The sequence below is a fragment of the Ambystoma mexicanum genome, chromosome 5q, assembly GCF_040938575.1.
Source record: "Ambystoma mexicanum isolate Mex_15411 chromosome 5q, UKY_AmexF1_1, whole genome shotgun sequence".
NCBI classification, from domain to species: Eukaryota; Metazoa; Chordata; class Amphibia; order Caudata; family Ambystomatidae; genus Ambystoma; species Ambystoma mexicanum.
The window spans coordinates 640,707,302-640,734,078 of NC_090933.1; the positions used below are offsets into that span (position 1 = coordinate 640,707,302).

Here is a 26,777-nt window from a genome sequence, read left to right on the forward strand (position 1 = left end):
GAAAGAGAAAGTTATAAGAAATTAGGCAAAACCAACAAGTAAGTAATCAGGGCAATAGAAAAAGAGAGACTACAGTGAGGAGATCAGATATTAAAGGCTTAGGGCCAAAGTCAATAGGACAAAAGTCTTTTGCTCAAGATCACACAGTTCAGGGTAGTTTGCGGTAAAGTTCGTGGCACAGATTCCGGACGAGGTTGGTTGCTAGAAAAGTTAGTTCAAAGAGAAGAGAAGGACAAGCCCTCGGATTGGGGAAAGATTTCAAACAATTTCACTGCTGCTGACCGAAACGGACAACCGGATTTGCACAGTACCTTGAAACGGAGAGGGAGCTGTAGCTGAGGCGGACGTTCCTGGTGGTTCCTGCAGGCTCATGGTTCCTGAAGCCACTGTCGGACTGACACGAAGTAGGAAGACTGGAGGGTCCTGCGCCACCAAGGGAAGAGACCAGCAGCAGAGCAAATCAACGAATAAAAGGTGCGCTCCTTAAAACCCAAGCAGGGTCCGACCTTCCTGGCTATCCTGCCCACTGTAGCTCGGTACAGCGAATTCGACCAGAGGAGGGGTCCTGGCTTGCAGTTTGGGCAAACTGGTTGGTCCCACCAGCTCAAGGGTAGACGTTTCCTGGAGGATCTTCTCTGTCGTCGGATTTGGAGATTCAGACATGCAGCAGGGCTTAACCGGGCGGTTCAGTCGTGGTAGGGGTCCTCTTCTTCCAGTTCCTCATTGGTTCTTTCGTTCTAGTGGCGACTCTGCTCTTCCAGTCCCAGAGACCTGCTTTTTATGCAGTTTTCCCCCATTCATACAGCCTGGCTGTCAATCACACAACAGGGTGGCTGGCCTGGCAAGACCAGTCCCCTTAGCCAATCAGACAAGAGTGCGACTTGGCTTGCTAAGGCAACCCATGGCAGGGGTCTGAATATCCCTCCCTCACATCCTGCCCCTCTAGACTATCAGGCGCTTTAAGGAGTGCTTCTGTGCAGAAGCCCTTGAAAAGACAGCGAACAAAGGAATCATCCCCGATTTGGCGCGCAGAGAAAAACACGAGAAAGACTTTAAAAAGAAATGGTGAATAAACCCAGCCGGAACCAAAATAAAATGTGTTTGGTCAAGCGGGTTTATGTTCGAGGCTACTATAATAGCCTGCAACAATACCACGTTTATATAAGATAATTGCGGTAGGAAAGTTAGGGTATTTACCACTGCCGTCAGCCAAGTCTTAATGTTAAGGGAGCGAAACAAGGCTCCAAGAGGCACAGAAAAAAAGGGATAAGAATTAACCCTTTCCAATACTCCATGTAAGATGGGGTGTACTAGGTCTGTGGTTTAAAGTGACTATATAAAGTTAATGGCAACTTTACCTGTTTCTGGGGGACAGGAGTCAGCCCGAGAAAAATGGAGTCAGTGGGAAGTCTCAAAGACAACCTTGTGTCACTGCACTGAAGGTGCTGTGTAACACACACAAAAAGTGGTGCACATGGAGTAGGTGAGGCTCCAGTGCCCAGGATCACACAAAAAGTGAAAACACACACAGCAAAACACATGTAAGAGTGGGGAAAACAAGGCTCACACTCTTACCAGGTGAAAGAAATAAATCCTAGAAATCCAGCAAGGCTGCTGGGGGACTCTTTAGGTAAGGGTAATCAGCCATTTATGAGAATTCTCCCTAACAGAAACTAAGGGAATAGAAATAATGAACCTTACTCTGGTGATCTTTTGAAAACAGAAATTGCCGCCAGGTTCCCATTGACACTAGAAATGTACAACTGAGGGTGTAAGGAAATGTCTCTCACTTAGGTTTAGTAAAAAGTGTTCACAATTAAAGCAAGTACACACATCCAACAAAAAAATACTTTACCAAGGAGAAAGCCTTGGATCCAGAGGGTGGCTCCCTTCCCCTGGATTATTCAGGCAGGATGGCATAACGTGTCTATTTCAAACAATAGTTCCTTAAGGATGGCAAACGTGTCTCTTTCAAACAACAGTTTCCTTAGTTCCTTATGCCTGGTTCAGAAAGTGTCTGTGCAAACAATATGCCCCATACCATTTAGCTCTTCCTAGGTTTTTTTCCACTGAGTTCACAAACTAAAGGGGTCTTAATCACAATGAGATGGTCCACGTAGGGTTCTCTTCAAACTCTCCTCTGAGCGTTTCAGGTCTCTGCTTATACCCTTCCGTAAGGTATTTTCATTTCAACAGGAAAAGAGTCTTTGTTCAATTTCACAACTTGTTTGTTTTCTTAGAGTCTGTAGTATACTTGTTTTTCCATGTGTTTTGCAAAGTAAGTTTCTTTCTGTGATTTTTAGTTGACTTCCTGGTATACTACCAGAACAGGAATTCTTTATTAGGTTAATCAGATCCACTGGTATACTCCGCTACCAGGTATGTTCCCACAATCTTACCATGCTTATTTAACTTCAGCTTGCCTGGTGTTTTGACTGCCAGGATTTCCTTTCACCTGGTTCTTAGATCACCTGGTATACTCCCCTGCCAGGTATCTTGCTTGCCTGGTGTTTTGGCTGCCTGGACTTCCTTTCATCTGGTTCTTAGATCCACTTCCTGGTATCTTGCCACAATATCTTATTTTTCCTTATATTTCGAATGGATTGCCTTGTGTACATCCCTGCCAGGACCCCCCTTTTGGGGTCCGCAGATCCCCTGGTATGCTTGCCTACCAGGCATCTTCCCCCCAAATGCTCACTGCCTAATGTACTCCTTTCACCAGGACATCTTCTCTGAGTTCACAGTCATTCAGTACAGCCCAGTTGTATTCCTTCACTGTGTCTATACTTCATTGGCTTGAGGTACTACTGATTTCAACTTTCCCCAGATTGACATCTTGTGTACACAGACTTGTTCAAGTTCTGCCTTTTAACTTCTTCATTTGTATTAATTTGCTTGTGGTAATACTTGATCCAACCTTCCCCGTATTGGCATCTCATACATGAGGATTTGTGCAAGCTCTGTCTTTGTATTTTACTTGGTCTGTATTCAAAACAGTCTCTTAATTGCGTACATGCCTGTCGGTACACCCCGAGGTCCCCAATGGCTCTGGACAGACTCACCAGTGTCTGGTAGCGTTTTTGACCTGTGGCACATTGCTACGGTGAAGCTTCCTCTCGGGGATGGCATTTCTCGAACTGCGGTCCCTTTCCCAACTCTCCTGTTAGCACTGCGTTCACCCGCCAATAATACTGCTGCTTCTCGGCACGACTGCATCCCTGGTAGCTCTGCTGATGGCTCCTCAACAGTTCTCCCACAGTACATGCTGTCTCTACTGTGGCCTGGTGCCACGCCAGCAAGTGATACTTGCGAGAAGCAGCGTGGAAGTGTCTACCTTCTTCAACACAGCTCGCTCCCATGCAGCTTCTTTCTCACTTAGGCCTGCTTCGTTCTTCTCTGGTTCTCTTTCCCTGAATGCAGACACTATTTTTAAATGTCCTGGGCACTCGGGCTTCCTTACAACAACTCATTTGCATGTTTAGCTTGGTGTTACCTTCAATCCACATTCCTCTTCCGCATTTCATTACTTGAGGCTTTATGGGAGTTGGAGTCCATATGATTTCTGGGACTTCTACTTTAGAACAAAAACATCAGAGATAGGAGATGTTAGGTGTGTTATGTGCATATGAGGCATTAATGGTATTCTGCCTAGAGTGTTTTGTTGGAATAGGTTTGGGGGTTTTACAACAGGGTGGATATGTTAAGTGAAAACAAGCCAACAACCTAGGAATTATGAGGTTCTCTTCCTCAAAAAGGGAAGAATACTGCGTCTCTCCTGATGGGGTCACCACCGTCTCCCGACAGCAATCTCCTTCCACATGATCCTCCCTCATAATACCAACCCCAGGGTCAGAATCAGGTAGCGGGTGCCTTCCCCTAGCCATGTGGGAGGGGATATCTGACAGGGAATCACTGATTACTCCATAGGATTCATCATAGTGTGCAGACAGAAACACATAGAGGACTTCATCAGTCAACTCCTAGTCACTGTATCTCAGCCTCTAAACAGCCATGCATGAAGACTCAGAGAGTGGGGGCACAGATGAAGCACATGATCCCTGACTGGACAGCAGGTCTAGTATCTGAAGTATTTAGGCAGATCGATGGCCATTTCTTGGTCTTATCTTAAGACATTACTGTTCGTCTAATTGGTAATATGTCCGTACTGTCTGCGTCCTCAAGCCTGTGTGCTCCGGCGCAATATAAACAAATAAACATGAACAAACATTTTGAGAAGGTCCAGGTAACATGTTGTATGAGCCCAATCTGGCACAGTTAAAACCATTGAAGACCACCTGAATATCATCGACCTTAAGAGAACCCAATGGGATGACTGGAGTCAGCAGAAGAAGGTAGTGGAGCATTACATGCCACTCTACTAGAAAATCACCTCCCAATGCCCCTTGGGAGGCAATTCCCTCAAGCAGAAAAGCTTGCCTTTACACTTGTCTTTCAAAGCAAACAAATCAGTCTTAGAGGGTCCCCCAAAGGGTAAAAATATCTGGAAGGATCTCTTTGCAAAGCTCCAACTCATGGGAAACCAAGCTCTTCCTGCCCAGGGCATCTATCACCACAATCTACATCATGGCCAGAGGAGCCCATGAGATCAAAATGCTGTTCACTATCGCCAAAAACAAAAGTCTTATTGCTTCTCTGCACAGAGGCAATGCCCCCTCTCTTGCTGAGGTAACGAATGATCACTGTTTGAAGGAGCCAGTTGTGCAGGTGGGTTGAAAACATATATCTTCGTCCCTCCTGAGGCGAGCCGCCAGCACTGCCATCAGCTTGGCGAAAACCTTTTGAGTGGAGGGTAACCCGAAAAGGTCACATGCACTGAAAAGGGGAACTGCCTATCATGAATCAGAGGAACTATCTGTGCTTTTGATGACTTGGTACATGATAATAAGCATCCTGATATACCAGTGATAACAAACAGTCACAGCTATGTAGAGCCTGGAGGATTTCCTTCAGTGTCACTGTCCTGAATTTTTCTTTTCTCAGGAACTTATTCGAGTGCCTGACATCCAGAATCGGACCCGCCCCTCCCCCTTATTTTGGACTCAGGAAGTATCGTGAGTACATTCCACCCAATCTCCAAAGGCGGTGGCCCCTGCTTTGCTGCCCTTTGGCTAGAAGGATAGCCCGTTATTTCAGAAGTGCAGGCTCTGAGCTCCAGTGAGAATCCAACAGAGGTTGATAGAGGCTTTTTCATTGAAGGAAGGCTCAAGCCCTCCACAATAATTTTAGCACCCAAGGCTGTGGCTTGCCACTCCTCGAAGATCATTGAGATATGACCCGAAAGGGGAGCTGAATGGGGAAGGAGGGCTCAGTGAGGCTTGAACAGAGGCAGCACTGAAGCTCTTGAGGCCTGGCTCTTCTGAGCTCCCCAACGTCGGCTGGGCAAATTAAGCTTCTCTGGGCAGGCATGGTAGAGGCACATTTTGCCCTTCCTCTGTGGACAAAAGATGTAAATAGTCTGACTCATCAGCCCTTTGTGCTGGAGGGAAAGGGAGCATTCAAAGGAGCTGTTTATTGACCCAAAAGTTCAAGTGGTTTTGCATTTACTTTCTTGAGGGACTCATCAGCTTTGGCGCCAAATAGGTTGATGCCATCAAATGGCCTATCCAATAACTTGGACTGTACAGCTCGGGCAAAACCAGAACGTTTTAGCCACGAAAACGTGTGCAACACTGACACGTCTCCAGAGACCTCCAGATAGAGTCTTCTGCGGCCAGACCGGCACCATGTCTAGGAGAGTTTACAATGTCTTGGGCCTCCATACATGTGGAGATGACAGTCTTTATTGAAGATCTCATTATAGCTTGGTAGTTCTCATCCCCTATGGGGAATTCACTCTCAGTGAGGGCACCTCCCTCGTTACAATGGGGGTGGCCCCCCTTGTGGAAAAGGGATGAATTTCCCTGATTTGTCAAAGTGATCATCTACACAGGAAGTCTCCCTTTTAATGTGATTCCATCAACCAACAACAGAGATCTCTCAAATATGCTCAATAATTTCAGGTGTGTCTCATTCTGTTGGGCATGCATCAGCGTGTTGTATTCAACATGTTTTGCATATAATTAAGCTCCTGGGTTGACTTCCATGCAGCAACTTCATTGTTGTGGCAAATAATTATCAATTAGTAACATTTTGAGATAAAATAGGGTCTTCTGTATAGACCTTCAGTATTCTCTGTATCGTGGCACGGAGACCTTGAGATGAATATGCGCTCATGGCCATTTCAATCTAGCCCAAGGATGGTATTTAAACATGTGTGCGGAAGGCTATTCAGTGAATAGAGATTTAACATATATACTTCGATCAGATATGGCCCACGATTGTAGGTGGACATTTACATAAGGATCAATATAGTTATGAGGCCAAGATTTTTAATCCATATGTTATTTAATATGTTATTTAACCTTACATGCTTTCATTTGTACAATCAGAGTCATGTCGTTGTATAGATATGCTGGTTTAAATCTAAATAAAAGCCTAATGTCAATGAGTGGGATTTTGGTGAAAGTCAATCCACCAACATATGATATGAAACGAGAACTCAAATGAGTCAACTTTTAAAGAAGCCTCCAATCATCAATAGCCACAACTACTACTATGCCTGTACCAATTACGCCCCATCAGTGTAATTTCTACTGGAAGAACCTCATCACACTGCACAGGACAACATGGGTTTGATATGTAAAGAACACTGGGGCTGTGGAACACAGTTGGTATATATTGTTAACAAGCAGGCACTAAATTTAACTTAGTCCGGGGCTTGATGCAGGCCCAGAGAGAGAGAAATAGAGAGTGTGAGATAAAGTGAGAGAAGAAGAGAGAGAGATAGAGAGAGAGTGTGTGTGTGTGTGTGTGTGTGAGGGGGGGTCATATTAACAACCCATGGAAGCCATTTGTCATGAGACTCTAAGTGCTCATCTTGACCTTGGTGTCAAAATAAGAATAGTAATGTTTTAGTCCTTTAATGCCTGAAAAACGTGAGAGAGGAGGTATGGTGCATGACATGGGAAGGGAGTCCCAGACTTCGACAACTCGGTAGGTGAACATTGTGGCAAGGTCTGTTAATTGCCGTTGTCAAGAGTGCGAGTGGGAGACCTGCCTCAAGGTAATCCAAGGCCAGTCTTGGCTCTGAGGGAAGAAACAACTCTGGGGAAACCAGCCCTTATCCCTCCCCCTTGTGCCAGATTAATGTGGTGCAGTAATCCTTTGTGTAAAACCATGCCTCCTTTCCCAGATATTTGCCCGTATCTTTCTTCCTTTTCTAGGCCGAAGACAAAACAAGGAAACCAGCTGAATCAGGCATCTGCCAATCTCCCTGTTGGAGGAACACCAAGGTGTAAGAGAACCCATATAATTGGGAGTCAGCCTCAGAAAGAACAAACTTCCCCAGCGGTAGGAGACGTTAGTGCAGAGATAGACAGCCACAGGGAAAAGCCACAATTCCCTCGGGCAGACAGAATAGCTGTGCAGTGCTGCCAGATGACACCAGCGAGTATCTACATAGAAAGAACAGCAGGCTGGACCACCAGAGACTCAAACGAGAGCAACTCCTATTTCCGCCTCAAAACCTTACAGGGGTTAAGTGCCCCAGAAACATGCACTCAAAGCTACCACTATGCTGGATACATGGCAGGCCCGCGTGGTGAAAGGGGGTGTGGTTTAGCCCCATTCTTATGCATTTTCACTGCACATACACACCCTGGGAGGGAAAGGCAGGGCCAGATTGGTCAGGGAATGCTATCCAATTGAACAAAAAGAAAGGGAAATTTAACTCAAGAACAGGAAGTAGGAAGTGTTGGTTATCTGGGTGAGGTCAGAGGAATGTAAGGGTGTCGAAGAAGGAAGCTGACACAAGCGTGGCCTGGTGGTGCTTATAGACTTTTATTTATGAAAAAAAGACGTCCACTATCGCTATCATCTAAGAGGGGTTTCCCTGCCTCAAACGAATACTAAAGGATCTGTCAGAATGCCCGTCAAAATCAAAGTCCACCGTCCTATGCCACAACCTACTTCTATCCCTTACACTACAACTAAAGACTAATATAATCCAACAGAAAGTTCCTTCCCAGGGAGAATGGTTTTCGGGTGATGTTCAAAAGAATGTTCTCTTGCAAAAAGGTTGCCTGGGGTAATGACTCCTTTGCCTGGCCTGCAGGTTCCACACGGTCTGTGCACAACTCCAAGTTCTGGACCAGCAGAATGGCTCCCTTCTCCCTGCACTAGTCTGTACAGTTCACAATAAGGCAAGAAGGAATGACTCTCTTCCCCTGGCATCTCTTGAGTATGTCAGATGGGTTTTTGTGTCTTCCTCAGGAGAATTACTCCCTTCTCCTGGTATCTGAAAAGTTCCCTTCCGTGCCCTTTAACTTGCTGTATGTTTTGTCACTCTCTCTCGGTACCAGCAAAGTCGCAAACCCTTCTCTGCTGGTCAATGGACTTATCTTTGCTACTCCGCCGAGGAAGTTCTCCTCGGATGCTCAGTTCCTTTATGTTGGGGTCCCAGACCCTTCTGTGGTGGTCAGTGGACTTATTACTGCCACTGCGACAAGGATGTTCTCCTCAGATGCTTGGTTCACTCTTGGTAGGGTCCCAGACCCTTCTCTGGTGGTCAGTGTGCTTATTGCTGCCACTGTAAAGAGTAAGTTCTCCTTGGATGCTTGATTTACTGTTGTTAGGGGCCGAGATCATTCTCTGCTGGTCAGTGGGCTTATTGGTGCCACTGCAAAGAGGAAGTTCTCCTCTGATGCTTGGTTCACTCTTCCAGTGTCCAGTAGCTACTTTGTTACTACTAGGATGAGGAAGATCCTCCCTGATGCACTCTACAGTGTTCTGTTCCTCAACAGCCCTAAAGCTGCCACAGGGGTGAGGAGCATTACCTTGTGTACCTCTCTCTGCCTCCCCTGTATCGCTAGCGGGTCTCACATGCCTCCCTTTAGCTTCTCACAGGATGTAGCATGCCACCGGTCCTTCCTGTGATGGGGTTCCTTGTCAGAGGCTTCCTCTGCTCTTCTTGTCTGCTTTGACGGTCCTGGTGCACCTTTGCGGTCCTCCGCTCTTTACGGTCTTGGCTTTGCTCTGGGACCCTGTGACGAATCTACTTCTGGGTTACCAGTGGTCCACAGGTGAATATCGGTTTCTAAACCATCAATCAGGCCCACACCTCTAATACACCCGAAGGCATCCGAACAGATTGGAACAAGCAAATTATAAACCCCCTTGTCCAATTTTGGTAATGTGGACGGAACAGCAGGCTTATCTCCGAAAGGTTGTGGATCATTGGTTAGATGCAACACAGTGAAAATACAATTATTACCGAATGATAAAAGGAGTGCCCAGTCAAGGTCGTACAAACATATCTACTTTATTAATCACAGCACTACAGCCCACCCTGAAAGGAATGCAGAGGACTGACAGTTTCAAAGAAGGAAAGGGGATGTATTCTGGATACTGACAGGAGGGTAGTAGGCATGGTTGATAACCACAACAGTTTTTTAAGGTTTTTTGGCTTCAGCACAAAGCAAGCACCAAGGGTCTTAAAAGCTATGTTGGGGCCTTCTGGGAAGGACCAGGGGGACAGAACCACAATGTACCTTTGGTTGTAGATGTTCTTGGTGTTCGACAGGGTCAAGTCGTCTTCAGGGCACTTTGCAGGATTCTGTGACAGAGTTTGAGATGGGAGTCAGCTATGGGTAATCAGGCGGCAAAACGGTTCGGCGATGAAAGTCGGACGAGTGGCTGCAGGCTGGCCTACATGGCGGCTCAGGTCAGGAATTGTTGTCTCAATGCTAGTCGGCAAATCTGAAGAACTGGTTGAGATGTATCGGGTTTCTTTCAGCTACTGCGGCTTGACAACAGTCAGCGTTGCACTTGGTTGCGGATCGAGATACTTGAATAGCTCGAAAATGTCCTTTAAGGTAGACGGTGGTAGATGCTTGTTGAGGCACTTCTCCCAGCTTCTTCAATAGGCTTGTGTCGTCCTTTAAGGTGGAAGGCCCTAAGCTAAGGAATGTGTTGCAGGTAGCTGCCTTGTCCTTCATTTCTGGTTCAGAGACCTTTTGGCACTCCCTGTCTAGGGAGCATGCTGCAGAGCATAGAAGGGCATGCTGTGTGCTGGCTGGGTACCAGTTCCTGGAGAGGCTGGAGGTCCTCTGAGTTCTTTTTCTCCCTCTGTTCCCTGGGAGAAGTTTAGGGGAAGGATCTCGCTTCCCTCTTTGGATATCCTGGCCTTCCTTCACTGGCAGAAGATGTAAGGCAGAGTGTAGCTTTAGCCAGGGTCCAAGTTTGAGTTCTTCTTTCTTACTTCTTTTGAAGTCTTGAGATGATTTGCTTAAAGACGGGCTCCAGCCCTCTTTTAAAGCTAAGTGGGCCTCAGTGATTGGTGTTGGCTAAGCCTACCTTAGTAAACCAATCCTGAGGTCCCTACCAACAATCTTTCCGACATGCGTGAGGTCATAACTAGAGTGCTATGCAACAGGAAAAGGTAAATGGGTCCTAAGGAACAAGGGGTGTACCAGAACCAACATCGCAGAAACCTCCTCTCAACAGAAAGAGCTCTGGGCTCACTCCCGTGTGGTACTAGGTCCCCCCCATCCTCCTATCTGCTGTGTTGAAAGAGTCTCTCTGGTTAATGGAGCTCCCTGTGGTTCCTGACAAAAAGCAGCAGGTCTCCCTTGAAGATGCTGAGAGACCAGACACTCTTGTCTTCCGCAAACCACATTCTGGTATCTTATGAACGGGGTTCCCCCTAGCTGGGGTCTACTTCAAAACTAGACTCAGACATGTCAGTTCCCTGCCATTAAAACTGAGAGGCGGGAGCAGGTTTCAGGTTGAAGTAGTTACATATGAAAGGTTTGTTGGGTTTCCTGTCTCCTTTGTTATACTCTGTAGCCAGGCCCCTTGGAGGCCTGTCTGAAGTACCCTCTGTTGGTATGTTAATTGCTACCACCAGCTGCAGGGCCTAACAAAAGAGCAAAAGAGCTGGGTGGTTCCATTGAGCCTATGTCAGTTAATCAGGCTGTCCATGGCAGGGGGAAGTTTAATCTCCGCCTTCCTGGGATGACATTGTGCCCTCGCCGACTGTCACATTCCAACTAAATATGACCGGGCAGACTGTGCCTGTAGGCTGTGTCCATGCCAGAGTACACAGGTGTATGCTTTGTTGTGGTGAACATAGGAAACTGTGTGTGGATTAGCCCCACACATTTTCCTGAGGTCGGTCTACCATCATTCCATTTATTAAAGAAAAATGTAAAAGCCCAGGCAAGCCCACGCCCACCATGAGGATGGTCCAATTCCTCACAGATCCGGTGGTACACCTCGTTGTGATAACACCATTGCTTCTTCCCTTCGGCCTCACATTTGAGTCTGCTCCCCTCAAACCCATTAAGATCAACAGAGCAAGTGCAAAGCATAATCCCGAATTCCTACTAGAACACTAACCTACAGCTAAAGTAGGGAGGTTTAGACATCCCAGAGGGGTTCAGATAGCTGCCACACAGGGAATCGTCGTTAGAAAAAGCCAGCTATAAGACAGCGGGTGTTACCAGTCGATAGCAGTGACCTGGGAGTTATGGAATCTCGGTTAGAGAGGACATCCCACATGAGAGGTAGAGAGGGATGGCCTAGGCCCCACAAATATTTCAATGAAAACTCTTGAACCTTTCTTGAGTCTCAGGAGTGATTTGTGTGCCATCTGTGACAGTCTCTTTAGTGATTTTCCCTGAGATAGACTGGGCTGCAATGTGAAGACCAGGCAGAAGATCCTAAAGTCAACTTTGTCCACTACTGTAAACCAATGCAGGAATCTTCCACTAAGTAGTAGACACATTTTTGGCCACCTACAAGTGACAGAGAAGAGCAGCAGAAAAACCTATGTGAATTGCATTGCGGATACCCAGTATGGAATTGTCTTCATTGCCCACCACAAAAGTCCTGTTGAACATCACCTGTACACTGACATTTGTATGTTTCCCCAAGAGAAGTGGCTCTGTATTCGGGAAAGGAAGACACTCCGCGTTAGGCCAAAAGCCAAAAAAATTATTTTCATTTGTTGCAGCATTAAATTATAGATGTCAGGACTAACATCCCAAATTAGATGAGGCTAAAACAATCTTTGGCTTTCATACAGGGGAGTCTGAAGTGGTTCCAGGATATATTTGAATGTCTTCTGCATACGGCTAACAATTACTGGAAGATCTTTCCACTGGGTGAAAGGTCGCCACATAAATAATGAACTAAACAGGGAGAGGAAAGATTTCAGTGGAACATCTCAAGGAAGGGTATAAAGGGCTCAACCTATCTTACTGTGATTTATGTGTCAATAAAGCACCAACCATAGTAGTGGAGAAGGACCTTGTGATCCACAATATCAAAGGGTGTCAAAAGGTTTTGAAGAATCAACAAAATACACAGACACACGACGTGACCATACACAATACATCATCTGAGACCCCCTGACTGGATTTCTTGGTTTTGTGGCTTGGTCTAAGACTGACCGATTAAGGTAAAGGGTTTAAATGTTACATTATCATGGATCTGAATACCTACTAACTCCTCTACAACCTTGGGTAATATCTGGAGGTTTTTAATAGGTCCAAAATCCACAACCACATTTTGGAAAAAGATAATTGCTGCAAAACATCAGCGCTGAAAAGCGTGGCTGAAGCTGTCAAAAGCAACTCGCAGTGTGTTATTTCCCAAAGGGTTGGGATTTCCCCAACAACACAGTGATAAGAAATAGGTGTTGTGGACCGACTGGATTGGGCAAGGACAAAGAAGTGGAAAAAAGGCCCGGGAGTGAATATAAAAGCTGGTCCTCCACACCAGGAACTGGGCGCAAGTCACCTAGTTCACCAGTGCAGACTACCAACGTATATGTACCCAAAAAGGCAGTTGATAGTGAGAGGAGCATCTTCTAAGCCGGTTCAGGACAAGACCATAGTACTTTTTCACAGATGAGCAAGAGGTATGTAATGTAATTGGGTAAGTCTTGATAGAAGAAGGCCAAAATAAAAACAGATTTTGGAGTGGGTAAATTCTGAGCCCACCACGAGTACCTGGGTCTCAGACAAGCCACGTGTTAATCAAGATCAACAAAAATATATGCATTAAATGAAAATGGATTTAACATTGAAAGTAACCAGTGGGCAGTGTCAAATAACCTGCGAGAAACTGACTCGCAAAGCTATGCACCAGAATGTGGTGAACAAAAAAAAGACCTGCTGAACATGCTGTGGCTCACAGAGAAAGGAGCTACATGCTGTCTGTAATGGGACCCAACATTTCTTGCCGTCAGCAAGGTCTCTGCAGAGGTACTGATTAAAAGGTCAAAATAATTTAGCAGAAATTCCCTGTGGTCACCTTCAAGTGTTGGGTACCCTAGGACCTACACAATCAAACAATATTAGTGCCAGAATGTCCTTTATACCACTAGCAACATGGCTCAGTCTCAGGTTGTAACTCAGGACCATTAAAATACTCCAACAAGCATCAATGTGCTACTCCTCCGCTGCATCAGTCTTCCTGTACGTTGTGGTTTATAAGATGTATGCATTTGCACTCATTAACAGTGAAAGATAAGCAAATAAATACAAGAAACCCAAATGTAATAAATACCTACACAATCGTGTGTGCCAAATTCTATCTGTTTAAAAATTAAATAATTGCCATTCTAAGACTCAATTTGGGGAAAGAATGGGACATAGATCACGGCATACCTGGCCCCTTCGGCATCCCGTGGACTCCGGGAATCTTTCTAGCAAGGCACACGTTTTGGGAGCTGATTTGCAGGCATTCTCATTCTTTCTTCCTGGAAAGATAAAAGTGGGGTCCATTCAAACAATGATGGGGTTCAGAGTGATACACACTGATTCAAAAGCAACCTCTTTACATGCATTTGATGGGTTTCAGAAGGACCATCACATTATTTACAAGATGACAAACCATTTTAATACATCAATACATTTAACAATTCCAGAGAAAGATGAAATAACTTGGGATGGGCCAAATAGCAGGTTGAGTATTCCATGTATTCTGCCGAAGCTGGATATAAAGCCGAATAGTTATTTTATTTACTAAATCATGTTCCAGACTTGAAAAATGAACTATTTTAAAATTTGTCCCATGTTTTAATGATTTCTCTTTAATTTAATCAACATCTCAGTCTTATTTAATGCACACAATCCAGAAAAGGGCAGAGTAACAAATAGCAGGGACCTTACATTTGGAAGAATGTTGCATACTACTCAAAGTGGCAGGTTTCCCGATATGCAAAGTGCTGGGTTGCAATGTACAAAATGGATACTTACAACTGCCATTGGAAATAACATACACTGCAGTCTGTTGTGAGTTGCAAGGTAACTTGCATGGAAAGTGAATTTTAAACCTTCCTTCCAGCTTACACAGAAATGTATAAGGGTCCTGTTCGGTCATGCAGGAGACAGGTTGAGGGTACATGTGAGGGACGTGGACTCCAATTCCCTACTGTTTTTAAAGAGGGTACCGCCTCCCATACACACTATATTCTCCCAGAGATGCAGGTAGGGTTGGAAAAGATGTAATCACATGTAGGAAATTCTGACATGTGAGCAAATCTGACCAAACTCTACAATCTCTAAGAAAGCACTTGCATGTTAGGCAGTCGCTCAATTCAACCAAAACGAGTTCCACGTCCACTTGCTCGACTTCCTTCCCAAAAAACTAGAGGATGCAATGCTCTATGGCTTTTCTATGTCTGTCTCCTTCAACCCTTTCTGCAGATAATACCAGCAGATAACATACTCTCTTGTCCCCTCCCACATGTTTCCTGGTGGGAGACACTGGCCTTTAGTATCATTTGAGAGATTTCCCAATCAGTATGTTTTGCCAAGAGCCCAAAATGGGTTGGGCAATGCCAGCCGCATCATGCGCTTCCTGACCTGCAACTGACTCAACATCCTCCTCTTGAACCAATTTCACCAACAGCCCATAGCTCTTTGACTTTGTCACTTTTAGAGTCCCCCCCACCTATCTCTGTAAACTTCCTTTGGCAGACTGGCCCACAGGCGATCAGGAGAGATTTCCCAACATGAATTCCATCAGTGGACCCATGCAAGGAGCCTCCCACTATGCCTGAAGCATAACTACTACCTCAGTCCTACTGGTCTCCACTACCGGTTATGAATTCAAGTTTCTCCAAAGGAACAAACCATGATCAACATCCTCACCATTTCTCTCCAATACACACAAATATGCACCTAAGTCTTACATCTAATCAGGAATGCTTTCAGGCAATGTTTAATTCCTTTTTACAATCTGCCCTCCATATTTGCCTCTCTGGGTAGTTACACTGAATAAAATGAAAAAACAATAGTATTTAGCTGGAGCCGAATAGCATGAAAGTATTTGGCCGGAGCAGAATAACACTTTTCTTCTTACTCAAAGCCAAAGTTCAGTAATCTCCTCAAAATAACAACTGTTAGATATATCCAGGGCAAAAAGGCAGGCAACACAATAAATCCAATCACAGTTTCGAACAACATAAACATTATTGAAGTGTTTGTGCTAGAAAGAGTCGCTGTGGAATGGCACCTTCTACAAAATTGCTCTCGTGCACAGTATTCCGTGGCAGATCACACTGTCCTCTACAGCATCAGACCAGCACCTATGCCGCTTCTCGCACTCTGTGCCCGGCCTCATCCCACACTTGCAACAGGGCCTGAAGACATCAGAGAGCCACACTGCATAGGGAGACCGCAATTTTGCACTCACAACAAAAATGCAAAATGTGTCAGTTTTAAAAGAGAGCTACAATTTTAGAAATGGTAATAAAAAGGTGCAGTTTGGAGACCCTCTATGATCTGGCATTGATTTTAAGTGATCTGTAGGACAGATCAATGTCGATATTTTGGATGTCTGTTGCACACATTATCAGCGTCCTGGAGGCACACACATTATTTAAAGGATGGGACTTGCTATTTCAGAGATTGTTTATAGTTTGCAGAGCATAACGACAGAGTAATTGATTTCTTTAAGGTTTTCTATTAATTTCTTTAAGCATATAGAAGTGATGAGAGACTTAGCAGCAGCACGCACTAGAAAAATAAGCATTGGCAAACCCACAAGTCTTGCCATTTGTGTGGACATTTGCCAGGCACTGCCACAACAGTATTACCTGGCAATAAGATGGCAACAGCTAGAACATGGTGCGATTACCTGGGCATATTATAGCAGTGCTTGACAAATCCCTAATACCTACACACAATCCAAAACGGTTAGCTTTGTCAATACTTGTTTTCAACAGTATTTGAGTTCAAGAAACCGATATAAATAAAGTGGTTGAAAGCACAATTTTAGAAATTTTTATTACACCAGACGACCATTTACAGCTGCAGTTAAACTGTTAACTCTGAGCAGGCAATTTGGAACGAACACTGACAGGAGAAAGTTTGCTGTTACTGCTTCATAGAGCTGGAATGAGGTAATGTTTCCGGCAGGCCACTTTTCAAAAGATGACTCAGTGCACCCCCTTTCTGTTCACTGCCGGCTCACCCTTCCAGCTTCCAGTCCCGTACCTGTTTCCTCTCTGTCCCTTTCCCATCCCCCACTCTCCTCACGCCTTTAAAAAAAATATATAATACGCGTTCCCAGGACCACCTTTATGGCATCCAAAGGAATGTGTCCATTGTGCCTGGCTGCATTGGGGTGACCTTTCACGGGAAGCCCCCGTTGCTCCAGTGCTCTTTTTTATGTGCACAAACATGATCCACAAAATTGTGGCCCCAAATAGTGACACGCTAACTCACAAGATCACAGGAGGACGTGTTTTGGACAGGAAGGGGCCGTTAGTGAGTGGAAATCTTTATAGTGATTGGGCAGTCAATGGGTGGTGTGAAAAACCTGAGGGTATCCTCACACCTACTTCCCTTGGATACTCCTCTTCGGTAACCAGGTAGAGGCCATCGCTTTTGCATCCTGACCCTGGGGTTGAGATGCAAGGGAGAATCACTTAGGGTGGAGGGTCCTTGGGGATTGGCAAGGCTCCTCTCGCCAATCCCCAAGGACCCTCTGCAGGTGAGAAATGGTATCCCCCCCTTTTCTGATGAGAACCAACTTTACCCTCCCCCTGCCTTTATAGGCTTTTTACCAATCACTTCCTCTCATTTCCACACATTCATATCACTATAGTACAGGGACGAGGAAGAGGCGACTAGGATTAATACACACTAACTTGTCATTTCACCACTTTGGTACTGAGACGAGGAAGAGGCTTGAGGACTGTTGTGCAGGTCAGGCATGTCCCAATAACTATGTTCCGGCAAATGGAACAAAGAGCTCACACCTGTTAAATGGCTGCAGGTGTATAAAAGGAGAAATCAGAAGCAGGGGACAGAACGAGTTCCAGATCGAGATCCAGCTGGGTAGGAGAACAAGTAATCCGAGGTGGAGCAGGCTTTATATGAGCCGGTGAAAAGGACACTGACTACTGCAGAGAAGCCAGAAAGATGCAGAGGCCAGAGCAGGCCGCCAGAGGGTTGGTAGATGTGCTGAGCCCTATGCTGTGTGTTCCCCATTGAGAGTGGGGAACACAGACTCTGCCGACACCGCCGACCACTGCAGGAGACACTGGAGGAAGTGAGCACTGCTGGCTGGAGCTCCCCAAGAGTCAGAGAGGAGCAAGGGGGAACCCAAGAGCGAAACCAGAACACCCAGAAGAGCAGCCGCACACTGGTGAGTGACAGGGAAGGATCCCTCAGGTTGGGGCGCGCCAGGGGCATGGTGTGTAGAACGGCGGATGCCGGTCAAGTGAAAATACATGACAAACTATTGAATAATGAACAAGATGTCAAGCACGTAATGAGTTTTGAATGCTGAACTTTAGAAAAGATATGAGAATATCGTACGAATGAAACAGCAAGTGATGTGCATTTGCGAACAAGAGAATTTAAAGAGACAGTATTTGCGAACAAAGTGAAACAAGTAAGAAGCAAAACACCATTGGATAGTGTGAAAGCAAAGTGCTAACCAGGAGAAATACCACAAGGGAAAGTGTGTGATAGTCACATGTTGGTAAAGGCAAGAAGCTGTTAAAGTGAACCGGAAGCATATGTGGACTTATGACACAGATACAGAAAGGAAACCTGTGTTGTCAATGAAGTCCTATAAGAAAGAATTAACTGTTGCAAAGCGTCAAGGGTTATTGTTTGGGTGACCTGTGATGGGTGGACCGTGTGGTCCAACAACTGTGCCTTGACCGAGGAACCCTTACTTGGAGTAAACAAGAGGACGTCAAGAGGCTGAGGCTGATTGGCCTAAGATTGTTCAAGTGACAGAAAAGGCAAACTAAGCAAGTTGATTTAACTGCGAATTTGAAGCCAGAATAGCTGCCTATTTGCAGACATGAACCCTGAGACCTTTTGTGTTAATCTGTTTTGAACTTGGGAAAGGGAACCCCCAGACCATTCTGTGGAACTGTGTAGAACTTGGAGAAGGGAACCCCAAGACCACTGAGCGAAACTGTGTTGAACTTGGGGAAGGCAACCCCGAGACCATTTGTTTTAACTGTAATGAACTTGGGGAGGGGACCCCGAGGCCATTTGGGGGGAACTGTCTTGAACTTGGGAAAGGGAGCAAAAAGCAAGGCAAGAGCTGGAAGAAGCTCACAATTTTCGTTTCAACACTGTTTCTTTGGTTGCTGATACCCCTGTACATTGTTTGGCTTTAGTTGTGAGGCTAAGTATAGGTTTTGGACACAGTCTTTTAAGTTTAACCTTAGTATAGGGCAAGTTAGGCCTTCCACCATCCTGACATTTAAGTTAATAAAGATCTTTTGTTTGAACTTTGAATGATGCCTTCACAGTGGGCAAATAATCAAACAACTCCCACAATCTATGTGTCCCTCCTCACATACACTGTCCTTCGTAGCTGTACCCCAATGCAACATATGTGTCTGATATGTGGCAATTAAGCATCACCTAATAGCCAAACTAAAAAGAATAAAAATACCTGTGGAGGCCATGTGCAACATATTCATACCTCCAGTATAGTTTCAGTAGATTTGATATCAAAAGTACAGATTAGTATTAAACACTCCATCAATGACAAAACCAGAAGGTGCCCTGTCCGGGTGAAATTGCAGTCATGTTAAAACATACGCAAAAGACTATTTCACGACCCCTCTGTGGCCTGAGTCTGTAAATGATAAAAGGTGGCAGGAGAGAGGGAAGGAGATGGCTGGAAAGCAGAAGGCGGAGAGTACATGATGAAATTAAAGACTTGTTTTCTTTAGCAAGGAAAGCCTTTCAATGGGCATCGATGGAAGGGGGCTAGTTTAATGATGTAGTTCCTGAATCTGTCAGGTGATCACTGAATGCCTCGGAATTGGACTTTTCCCGAGCAAGGCTGTGTGAGCTGTGCCCGACTCTGGGTTTCTGCAGCGGCAATGTTGAATGACTCAAGGTAATCTCATACCCAGATATTTTTTTTCTTTCCCACATTAATCTCAAATGCTCCTCTCACATCACTGTCTCATGGCCATTCGGCACTGAATGGAACTTTGTTGTAATGGAACCTTGGACGTAGCCTTGGACTGTTTATCTATGTCCAACGTTCCACATTCTTAACAGTTATTCGCTGGGGGGAGACCTGCTGGGTGCTGGGGTTTGTCCACGAATAAAGATTCCTTGAAACCCCTATTTGCCTTATCTCAATTATTACACTGGCGACAAGGATTTGGCCAAACCCGGCAAGAACCACGCGTGCAGCGTCTGTACAGAAAGCAGTTACAGAAAAATAATACAGCAGCATCCGAGTTCTGTCTCGCCTGCAATGGGTCCTACATGATCTCCGTGAGCCCTGCAGAGGTTGAGGGTGGAGTGGCACCGGGTCCCGGCGCCGTGAGAGAAGTGGCGGAGGAGGACCCGGAACCCCGCACAGTATCCCTGATCACCAGGGAGAGCGCTCGGAGGAAGGTAAGGAGTTTCCTTCTGTCCAGGTGCGGGTGCTCGAGCCGCGGGTAGCAAGAGTGGAGGCCCACAGCCGGGTTGGGGAGTTCCAGGGGCAAACAATCCTACAAGCTCCGGAATCCTGCAAGCTCCGCCCCATAGGAAGTGACTAAGGGGGCTGGCCTGAAAGTCGAAGGGCCTCCGCCGCGAGCAATGTGGTCTGGCCAGAGCCGAGGCGTGTGCCATTGTTGCCTGGCAACGGGCAGCCTATTGTTGCGGCAAGCGACCTGATTTGGAGGAGTGCACGACTACGAGCAATACTAAGAAAATAAAAAGGAATAGCAACAAAACGAATCTGAGGCCCGGGACAGAGCACAAGAGAGGCTTGCTGCACACAAGAGAGTGCTCAATAAGCAATACGTATGGAACGCCGTGGATCCACAAGACAATTGAATGCATAGGGGAATTAAAGAGTGTGCTGCACATACAAGTTGTGTGCAGAACACAGTGTGTCCATTGGGCAAGTGGGAACCAAGGAATTGGTGCCCAACAGGACACATTGCATAAAGCAACCTTGAGATAGGCATCCCAGAGAAAGAAGGCTCCGCAAGACAAATGAGTGCATGGCGCAATTAAGGTGTGCACAGCACAGATACATTGTGTGCGACGCAACACAGTAAGTGCACTAGGCAAGTGGCAACCAAGAACTTGTGCACAACAGGACACACAGCACAAGGCAATTTTGCGACAGGCAACCTAGGGAAAGAAGCCACTTTGAGCCAAGTGACCCTAATTTCTGACTAGCTCAAGAGCTTAAGTGTGCTGTAGGGCACATCAGGATGCAACAAAGCAACGCCCGACCACCCCAGCCTTTCTACCTAATCCAGGGGAACCTCTTATCCCTTGGGATCTCTAGATAGACAATTTTAAGGTCTACCTGGGGCAGCAGGAGCAGCCAGGTACAATGATGATAACAAGGAAGCTGCACTCCTGAATTGCCTAGGTACAGAGGGTCTACGTGTGTTTAGGCATCTTCCAGATGAAGACGTACTAGTGCCTGGTGATGGTGAAGGAGAAGGCAGTGAATGGCACGGTGAGGGCATACGAGACTGCTCTCAAGAAACTAGAGGAGCATTTTGGAAAAAGGTTGAATGTAGTGTTGGAGAGGTACCATTTCTTTTCCAGAGCTCAAGCTGTGGGGGGAGGGATAGACGCTCATGTGACAGCATTGCAGACACTTATTTCCACCTGCAAGTTTACTGGTGTTCTGGACGAGTACATACGTGACCAGTTGATGAGGACCAGTAACGCCAAGGTGAGGGAGAGGTTGTGGATTGAGAAAGATCCCCCACTTGAGAAACTGATCGAAATAGCAAGAGCCATCGAAGAGTCGAAGATATGTGTACATGAGGTGACGGAGAGAAGTGAGACAGTACATGCCGTAATGGCTAATAAAGGATCAAAAGAGTACAAAGGAAGAGTGAACAAGGGAGAAGGTGGAAGAGGGGAGTATCCTAGGGACAACAAGGGAACATTTGGCGCAAGAGATGTGGCTGGAGGGGGCATGCCACAGGAGCAAGAGAGTGCCCATCTGTAAACGCAGAATGCAGGAGATGCAAAGGAAGGGGGCATTTTGCCTGCATGTGCAAGAATATCATTGAGAACAGGCAGACTGAGAGGATGTCAGATTCAGATGGAAATTCTGAAAGCGTGGTCGGCTAGGTCAGTGATGGTGTCCAGTGCATGCATGGCATAGTACGTGAGAAACCTCATGAAGGAGTGTTATTGAGTGTGGGGATTGTACACAGAAAGAAAGGGCCGTGGGCCATGTTGTCTGTGAATGGAGTACAGTTACAAATGCTGGTGGATTTGGGATCCCTATCCCCATACACTATGTCCCTAGCATTCTATGTCGAGCGCTATGGCATGGACGTATCCTCCCTTTTGCCATCAGATATTAATCCTTACGCTTATCGTCGGGTGCCCATTAAGGTGTCGGGCTATGACTGGGCCAGAATCAAATTCCAAGCACGTATCACCCAGGGCAAGCTCTATGTGGCACATAGGGGAGATACTTCATCTTGTATCCTGGCTTGCAACATTATGTGTTACTACTGACTTCTGCAATTGTATTCACTCTTCCCTCTTGCTTCTCCACTCTTTTTGACTGCTTACTCTCTGTTCTCTCCTCCCTCTCCCTTTTCCTATCTCCTCTCCTCCTCCCCTTACTTTCTTCTATGCACTTACACTATCAGAATTGTCCCTGGACCAAGTATGATAGCAAACTCGTCTGTCGCTCCTCCATCCCCTTACTGTTCCCACCCCCTCCAGCACTATCTGAAACGTTGTCAGGCCTAGTACGATAGTCGCTTGTTTTGTTCCTCCCCTCCCTTTCTGCATCTCTCTCCCTCACCTTTTGTTTTTCTCCAGCTCTACCAAAAATGTTGCCAGGCCTAGTACGGTAGTCGCCTGTCTGTTTCCATGTCCTTCCCACTCTCCCCCTCTCTTCCTTATTTATGTCTTAGCTCTTGCACTCTCTGAAATGTCATCAGGCTGAGTACGATAGTTAATTTCACATCCTTACTGTTCATGGCCTGTAAGAATGTTGTTGTATTTTCCCTTGTTCCCTCCCTTGCCTTGAAGCGCTTTGAAACACATTGGGCCTCATTACGAGTCACCCGGTATGGAAATAACGGTGGTGGTAAACCCGCTTCCACCGTTGTTTCCATACCGGGTGATCTCGAGTCCTGAAGGCGGAGGTGTCATTCCTGCCAGGTCTGCCCTTATAACCCTTCCGCTAACGGGTTAGTGGAAAGAATACATTGGTACATCAAGGGTGCAATACAATTGGCTTTGTTGAATGGTTTGTGTTGGAGTGATGTTTTATCAGAGTCTTTGTCGGCTTATAGGCACACACCTTCGCTCATAACGGGTTGTTCTCCCTTCGAACTCATGAGGGGCAGGAAACCGGGGTCAAAGTTGTGAGTTGCTGCGTTGGGAGGTGGAGTTCGCTCTGATGTGGACATGGGAGATGTGTTGAGAAGAGCGATTGAAACAGGAGAGAGCAAGGGAGACAAATTTGGGAAGGAAGCCCCTTGTGGTGTCGGTGGGTGACCGTGTGCAGGTAAAAAATCCCAGATTTGTGCCTAAAGGGTCCAGTGAATATATGGGTGCCCGCCTGGTGGTGAAGGTAGGAAGGGGATATGTGGAGTTGGACGATGGTTCTAAATGGAGTAACAGGAGAGTAGTGGTGGTGGAAATAGGGTTTGAGAGAAGAACCATGATCGCTGATGGAATGGGCGATATTCCCAGTTCGGACGGCAGCAGGACAGATGGTGGTGCTGCAAGTTTGTGTGCAGGTGGTGTCAGTAGTGATGATGGGGTGCCAAGAGGGAATGTGTTAGATGAAGTTCAGGTCACGCCGGAGAGAGTGGTAGATGATGTTCAGGTCGCGCCAGAGATAGTGGAGGAGGTGCCACCTATGTGCGTCGGAGATGGTGGTGGGGGTCGCCCCGTAAGAATTAAGGTGCCTCCTGTTAGGTTCAAGGATTACACAATGGAAGGTTCTGAGCATTGAACGGGGGATGGGTACGTATTTGAGGAATGGGTAAAATCCTTCCTTAACAGGAAAAAGGTCTCCATTGCGCTACTGCAGGAGACCCATCTCACGGAGGGCGAAATGGCCAAGGTGAAAGAAAGATGGCGGGGACATAAATATGGGGTTGCGTATTCTAAATACGCCAGCTGTGTATTTACGTGGATAAACACCACTGTGCCCTTGCGGTTGCTGGAGATGGAGGCTGGCGCAGATGGGAGATACCTGATACTAAGGAGTCACATTGAACAAGTGGAGGTGTGCATATAACACCATATCGGGAATGTTTCTTCATCTGGGGGGGCAACTTTAATTGTGTTTGAGACCTGAGCCTAGATAGGTCGCTCCCACCTGTGAAGCACCCTGGGCTGGCTCGCACAGCATTGAATGCAACAATACACAATCTGGATCTGGTCGATGTGTGGAGGGAGCTACACCTAACGATAGGTGCTACTCCTATTTCTCATCGCCCCATTGCCTGTACACCAGGATAGATTATCTCTTTGTGGGCAGGACCCAACTGGCGGAAATAGAATCAGACCAATACATGGGCAGAACGATCTCGGACCACTCATCACTATTGCTGGAGTGGAAGATGTTAGGACCAAGGCCCCCTATACCGTTGTGGCATATGCCCACTTACGCTCTGACGGATCAAATCTTCAGGAACGTGCTCCAAACTAATCTGGAGGAATATTTAGAGCGTAATGTAGGGAGTGTAAAGGACTGGAGCACAGTGTGGGAGGCGATGAAGGTAGTGGTAAGGGGGAGGTGATTGCCAGTGCGCGTGGTATCCGGGGAACGCTACAGCTGGAACTAGAGAACGGGGAAGAGGACATACGGCTAATGGAGGCCCGGAAGCTGGGGAACAGGGATGAGGAGTTAAAACTGGCTGAACTAAGAGGAAACTGCCAAGAATCCTGGGGGAGGCTATCTAAATTCGACTGTATGGTTAGAAACACTAGGGCACACTCAGAGGGGGACAAACCAAGCAAATTGCTATCGTGGCTGTGCAAGAGAGAAAACCCCAGACATTTAACCACAGTGCTCACAGATGATGAGGGCACTGTACACAAGTCACAGCAGGTAATTATTGACACCTTTGCCAGGTTTTACTCCCAACTATATAAACATGAAACCTTGGTACCCCAAGAAGACATAATAGGCACCCTAGAAGAAATAGGATTACCTAGACTGGGCAAAACACAGTGTGAAGCACTGGATTTAGACATATCGGCCGAGGAGATATGCGAAGCAATTAGATTTCAACCACTGGTAAAACTCCTGGTAGCAATGGACTCCCCCCAGAGTTCTGCAAAGGATATGTGTCGGTTGTGACTTCAGTGCTACACGAGGTGTACAGGGAGGCCTATGCAGAAGGGGTGTTGCCTGTAGGCATGAGAGAGACCTTAGTGATTCCGATTCCCAAGTCAGGAAAAGCCATTGATAAATGCGACTCGTACCGGCCGCTGGCGATGTTAAATTATGACATAAAGATATTGACGACAACACTAGCAGGGTAGCTACATAGGGGGATCGGAGGTCTGATACACGGGAACCAAAATGGTATAATACTGGGTCACAGTACAGGTATGAACTTACGCCGACTACAGCATGTCATAGCCCAGACTACAGACTCACAGGAGCAATATGCAATAATCTAATTAGACGCAATAAAAGCTTTTGATTCGGTGCACTGGGAGTGGATGCTTGCAGTATTGCGGGAGTCTGGGTTGGGTGAGCAGTTCGTCAAATGAGTAAGGATATTATACACATCACCGGTGACGAGGGTTAAATCGGTGAGATCAGTGTATTCGGCCTGGGATACACAAAGAGGCACTAGCCAGGGATGCCCACTGTCACCCATGCTGTACATGCTAGTGCTGGAGCCAATAGCGATTTATTTATGAAAGCAGTTCCTGGAGGCGGGTATATGGGTTGGAGGAGTTGGACATCTGGTTTCGCTCTATGCGGATGATGTATTGCTATACCTGAGAGATCCACAGCACAACATACCAGTGATATTGGAGGTGCTAGATAACTACGCAAGGGTCTCTGGAATTTGCTTCAGCAAAGAGAATTCCTGCATATTCCCGCTGGCAGTTCTGAAAGGGAAGGGTGTGGATGATTTACTGAGAGTGGGGCTATCATGGCAAATTGATTCCTTCCGATATTTGGAGGTAAATATAGTGCACACACCTGAAAATATGCATGAATTTAAGACAGCGAATGTGGTAAAAAGGTCTGAGGAAATCCATGACATTTTGGTCCAAATTGCCATTATCTTTGATGGGCAGGATTGCTATAACCAAACAATGTCCATTACTATATCAGGACCCCCTTCTTTTGCTTATTGGAGGCACAGTAACGGGAAGTTTTATGGGTACGGCACGCCAGGAACTTGCATTTGCAAAACTCTGCCTACCATACAAGAAAGCGGGAACACAGCTGCCAGATATAGAAACCTTTTATTCGGAAGCACAACTTAGTTATGTAGTTCAGAGGCTTTCAGATGAGGCTACCTCGGAATCAATGCTGTTGCAGCGATTGGTAGCTCCTGCACGTCTGAAGGAAATACAATGGTTGCCTCTGAGTTGTTTGGGATGATAGTGTTATTAGGGCATCAGGTCTGGCATAGGACCTTGTCGCTACTTAGCGCACCCTTCCTCACTGGAGACTCCGATAGCAGCGGACGTGGCGGTTGTGAAGCACTGGGAAAGGTGGAGTATATATACCTGGGGTGACATGTATGCGGAAGGAAGGTTCAGGGAGTTTGGGTCTTTGCCTGAGGAAAAAAGGCTGCCCAAAGGGCAGTTTCTGTGGTACCAGAAAGTCAAGAGGGTGGCGAAAGGAAGGTGGGTTGGTTGGTCGGAATGGCCTGAGGAACCAGAAATTGACTCCCTAATGGCCCTGATGTACAGCCTGAGTGATGGTTGGAAACCGGTGTCTAGAATCCATGGTCTTCTGATAGATAGGCCCAACCCTACGGGCATAATGCTGAAAGAACACTGGGAGGTGGATTTAGGCGGTGACATAGGACAAAGGGAATGGGAACGGATATTGTCATACCCACGGCAAAGTGTCCAGAAATTCTTGCTTCAGACTGATCCAGCTGAATATACTATATTGCACCTGCATGACACCACACAAGGTAGCTAAATTCAACAGCAATATGCAATCAAAGTGCCCCTGGTGCGGCACCACAGAGGCAGATCTAATACATATGTGTTGTGGATGTGTCAGCA

General features: G+C 46.3%; 1 protein-coding gene across 8 annotated transcripts in view; it reads right to left on the minus strand.

Annotated features, from left to right (window-relative positions):
• The window catches only part of ASPH (aspartate beta-hydroxylase), a 1,438,894-nt gene that overhangs the window by 39,280 nt on the left and 1,372,837 nt on the right, over window positions 1-26,777 (minus strand). For all 8 annotated transcript variants that reach the window (XM_069621106.1, XM_069621103.1, XM_069621107.1 and 5 more), the window contains one exon: window positions 13,734-13,825. In XM_069621106.1, coding sequence (XP_069477207.1) covers window positions 13,734-13,825 — 92 coding nt within the window. The remainder of the gene's footprint in view (window positions 1-13,733; window positions 13,826-26,777) is intronic.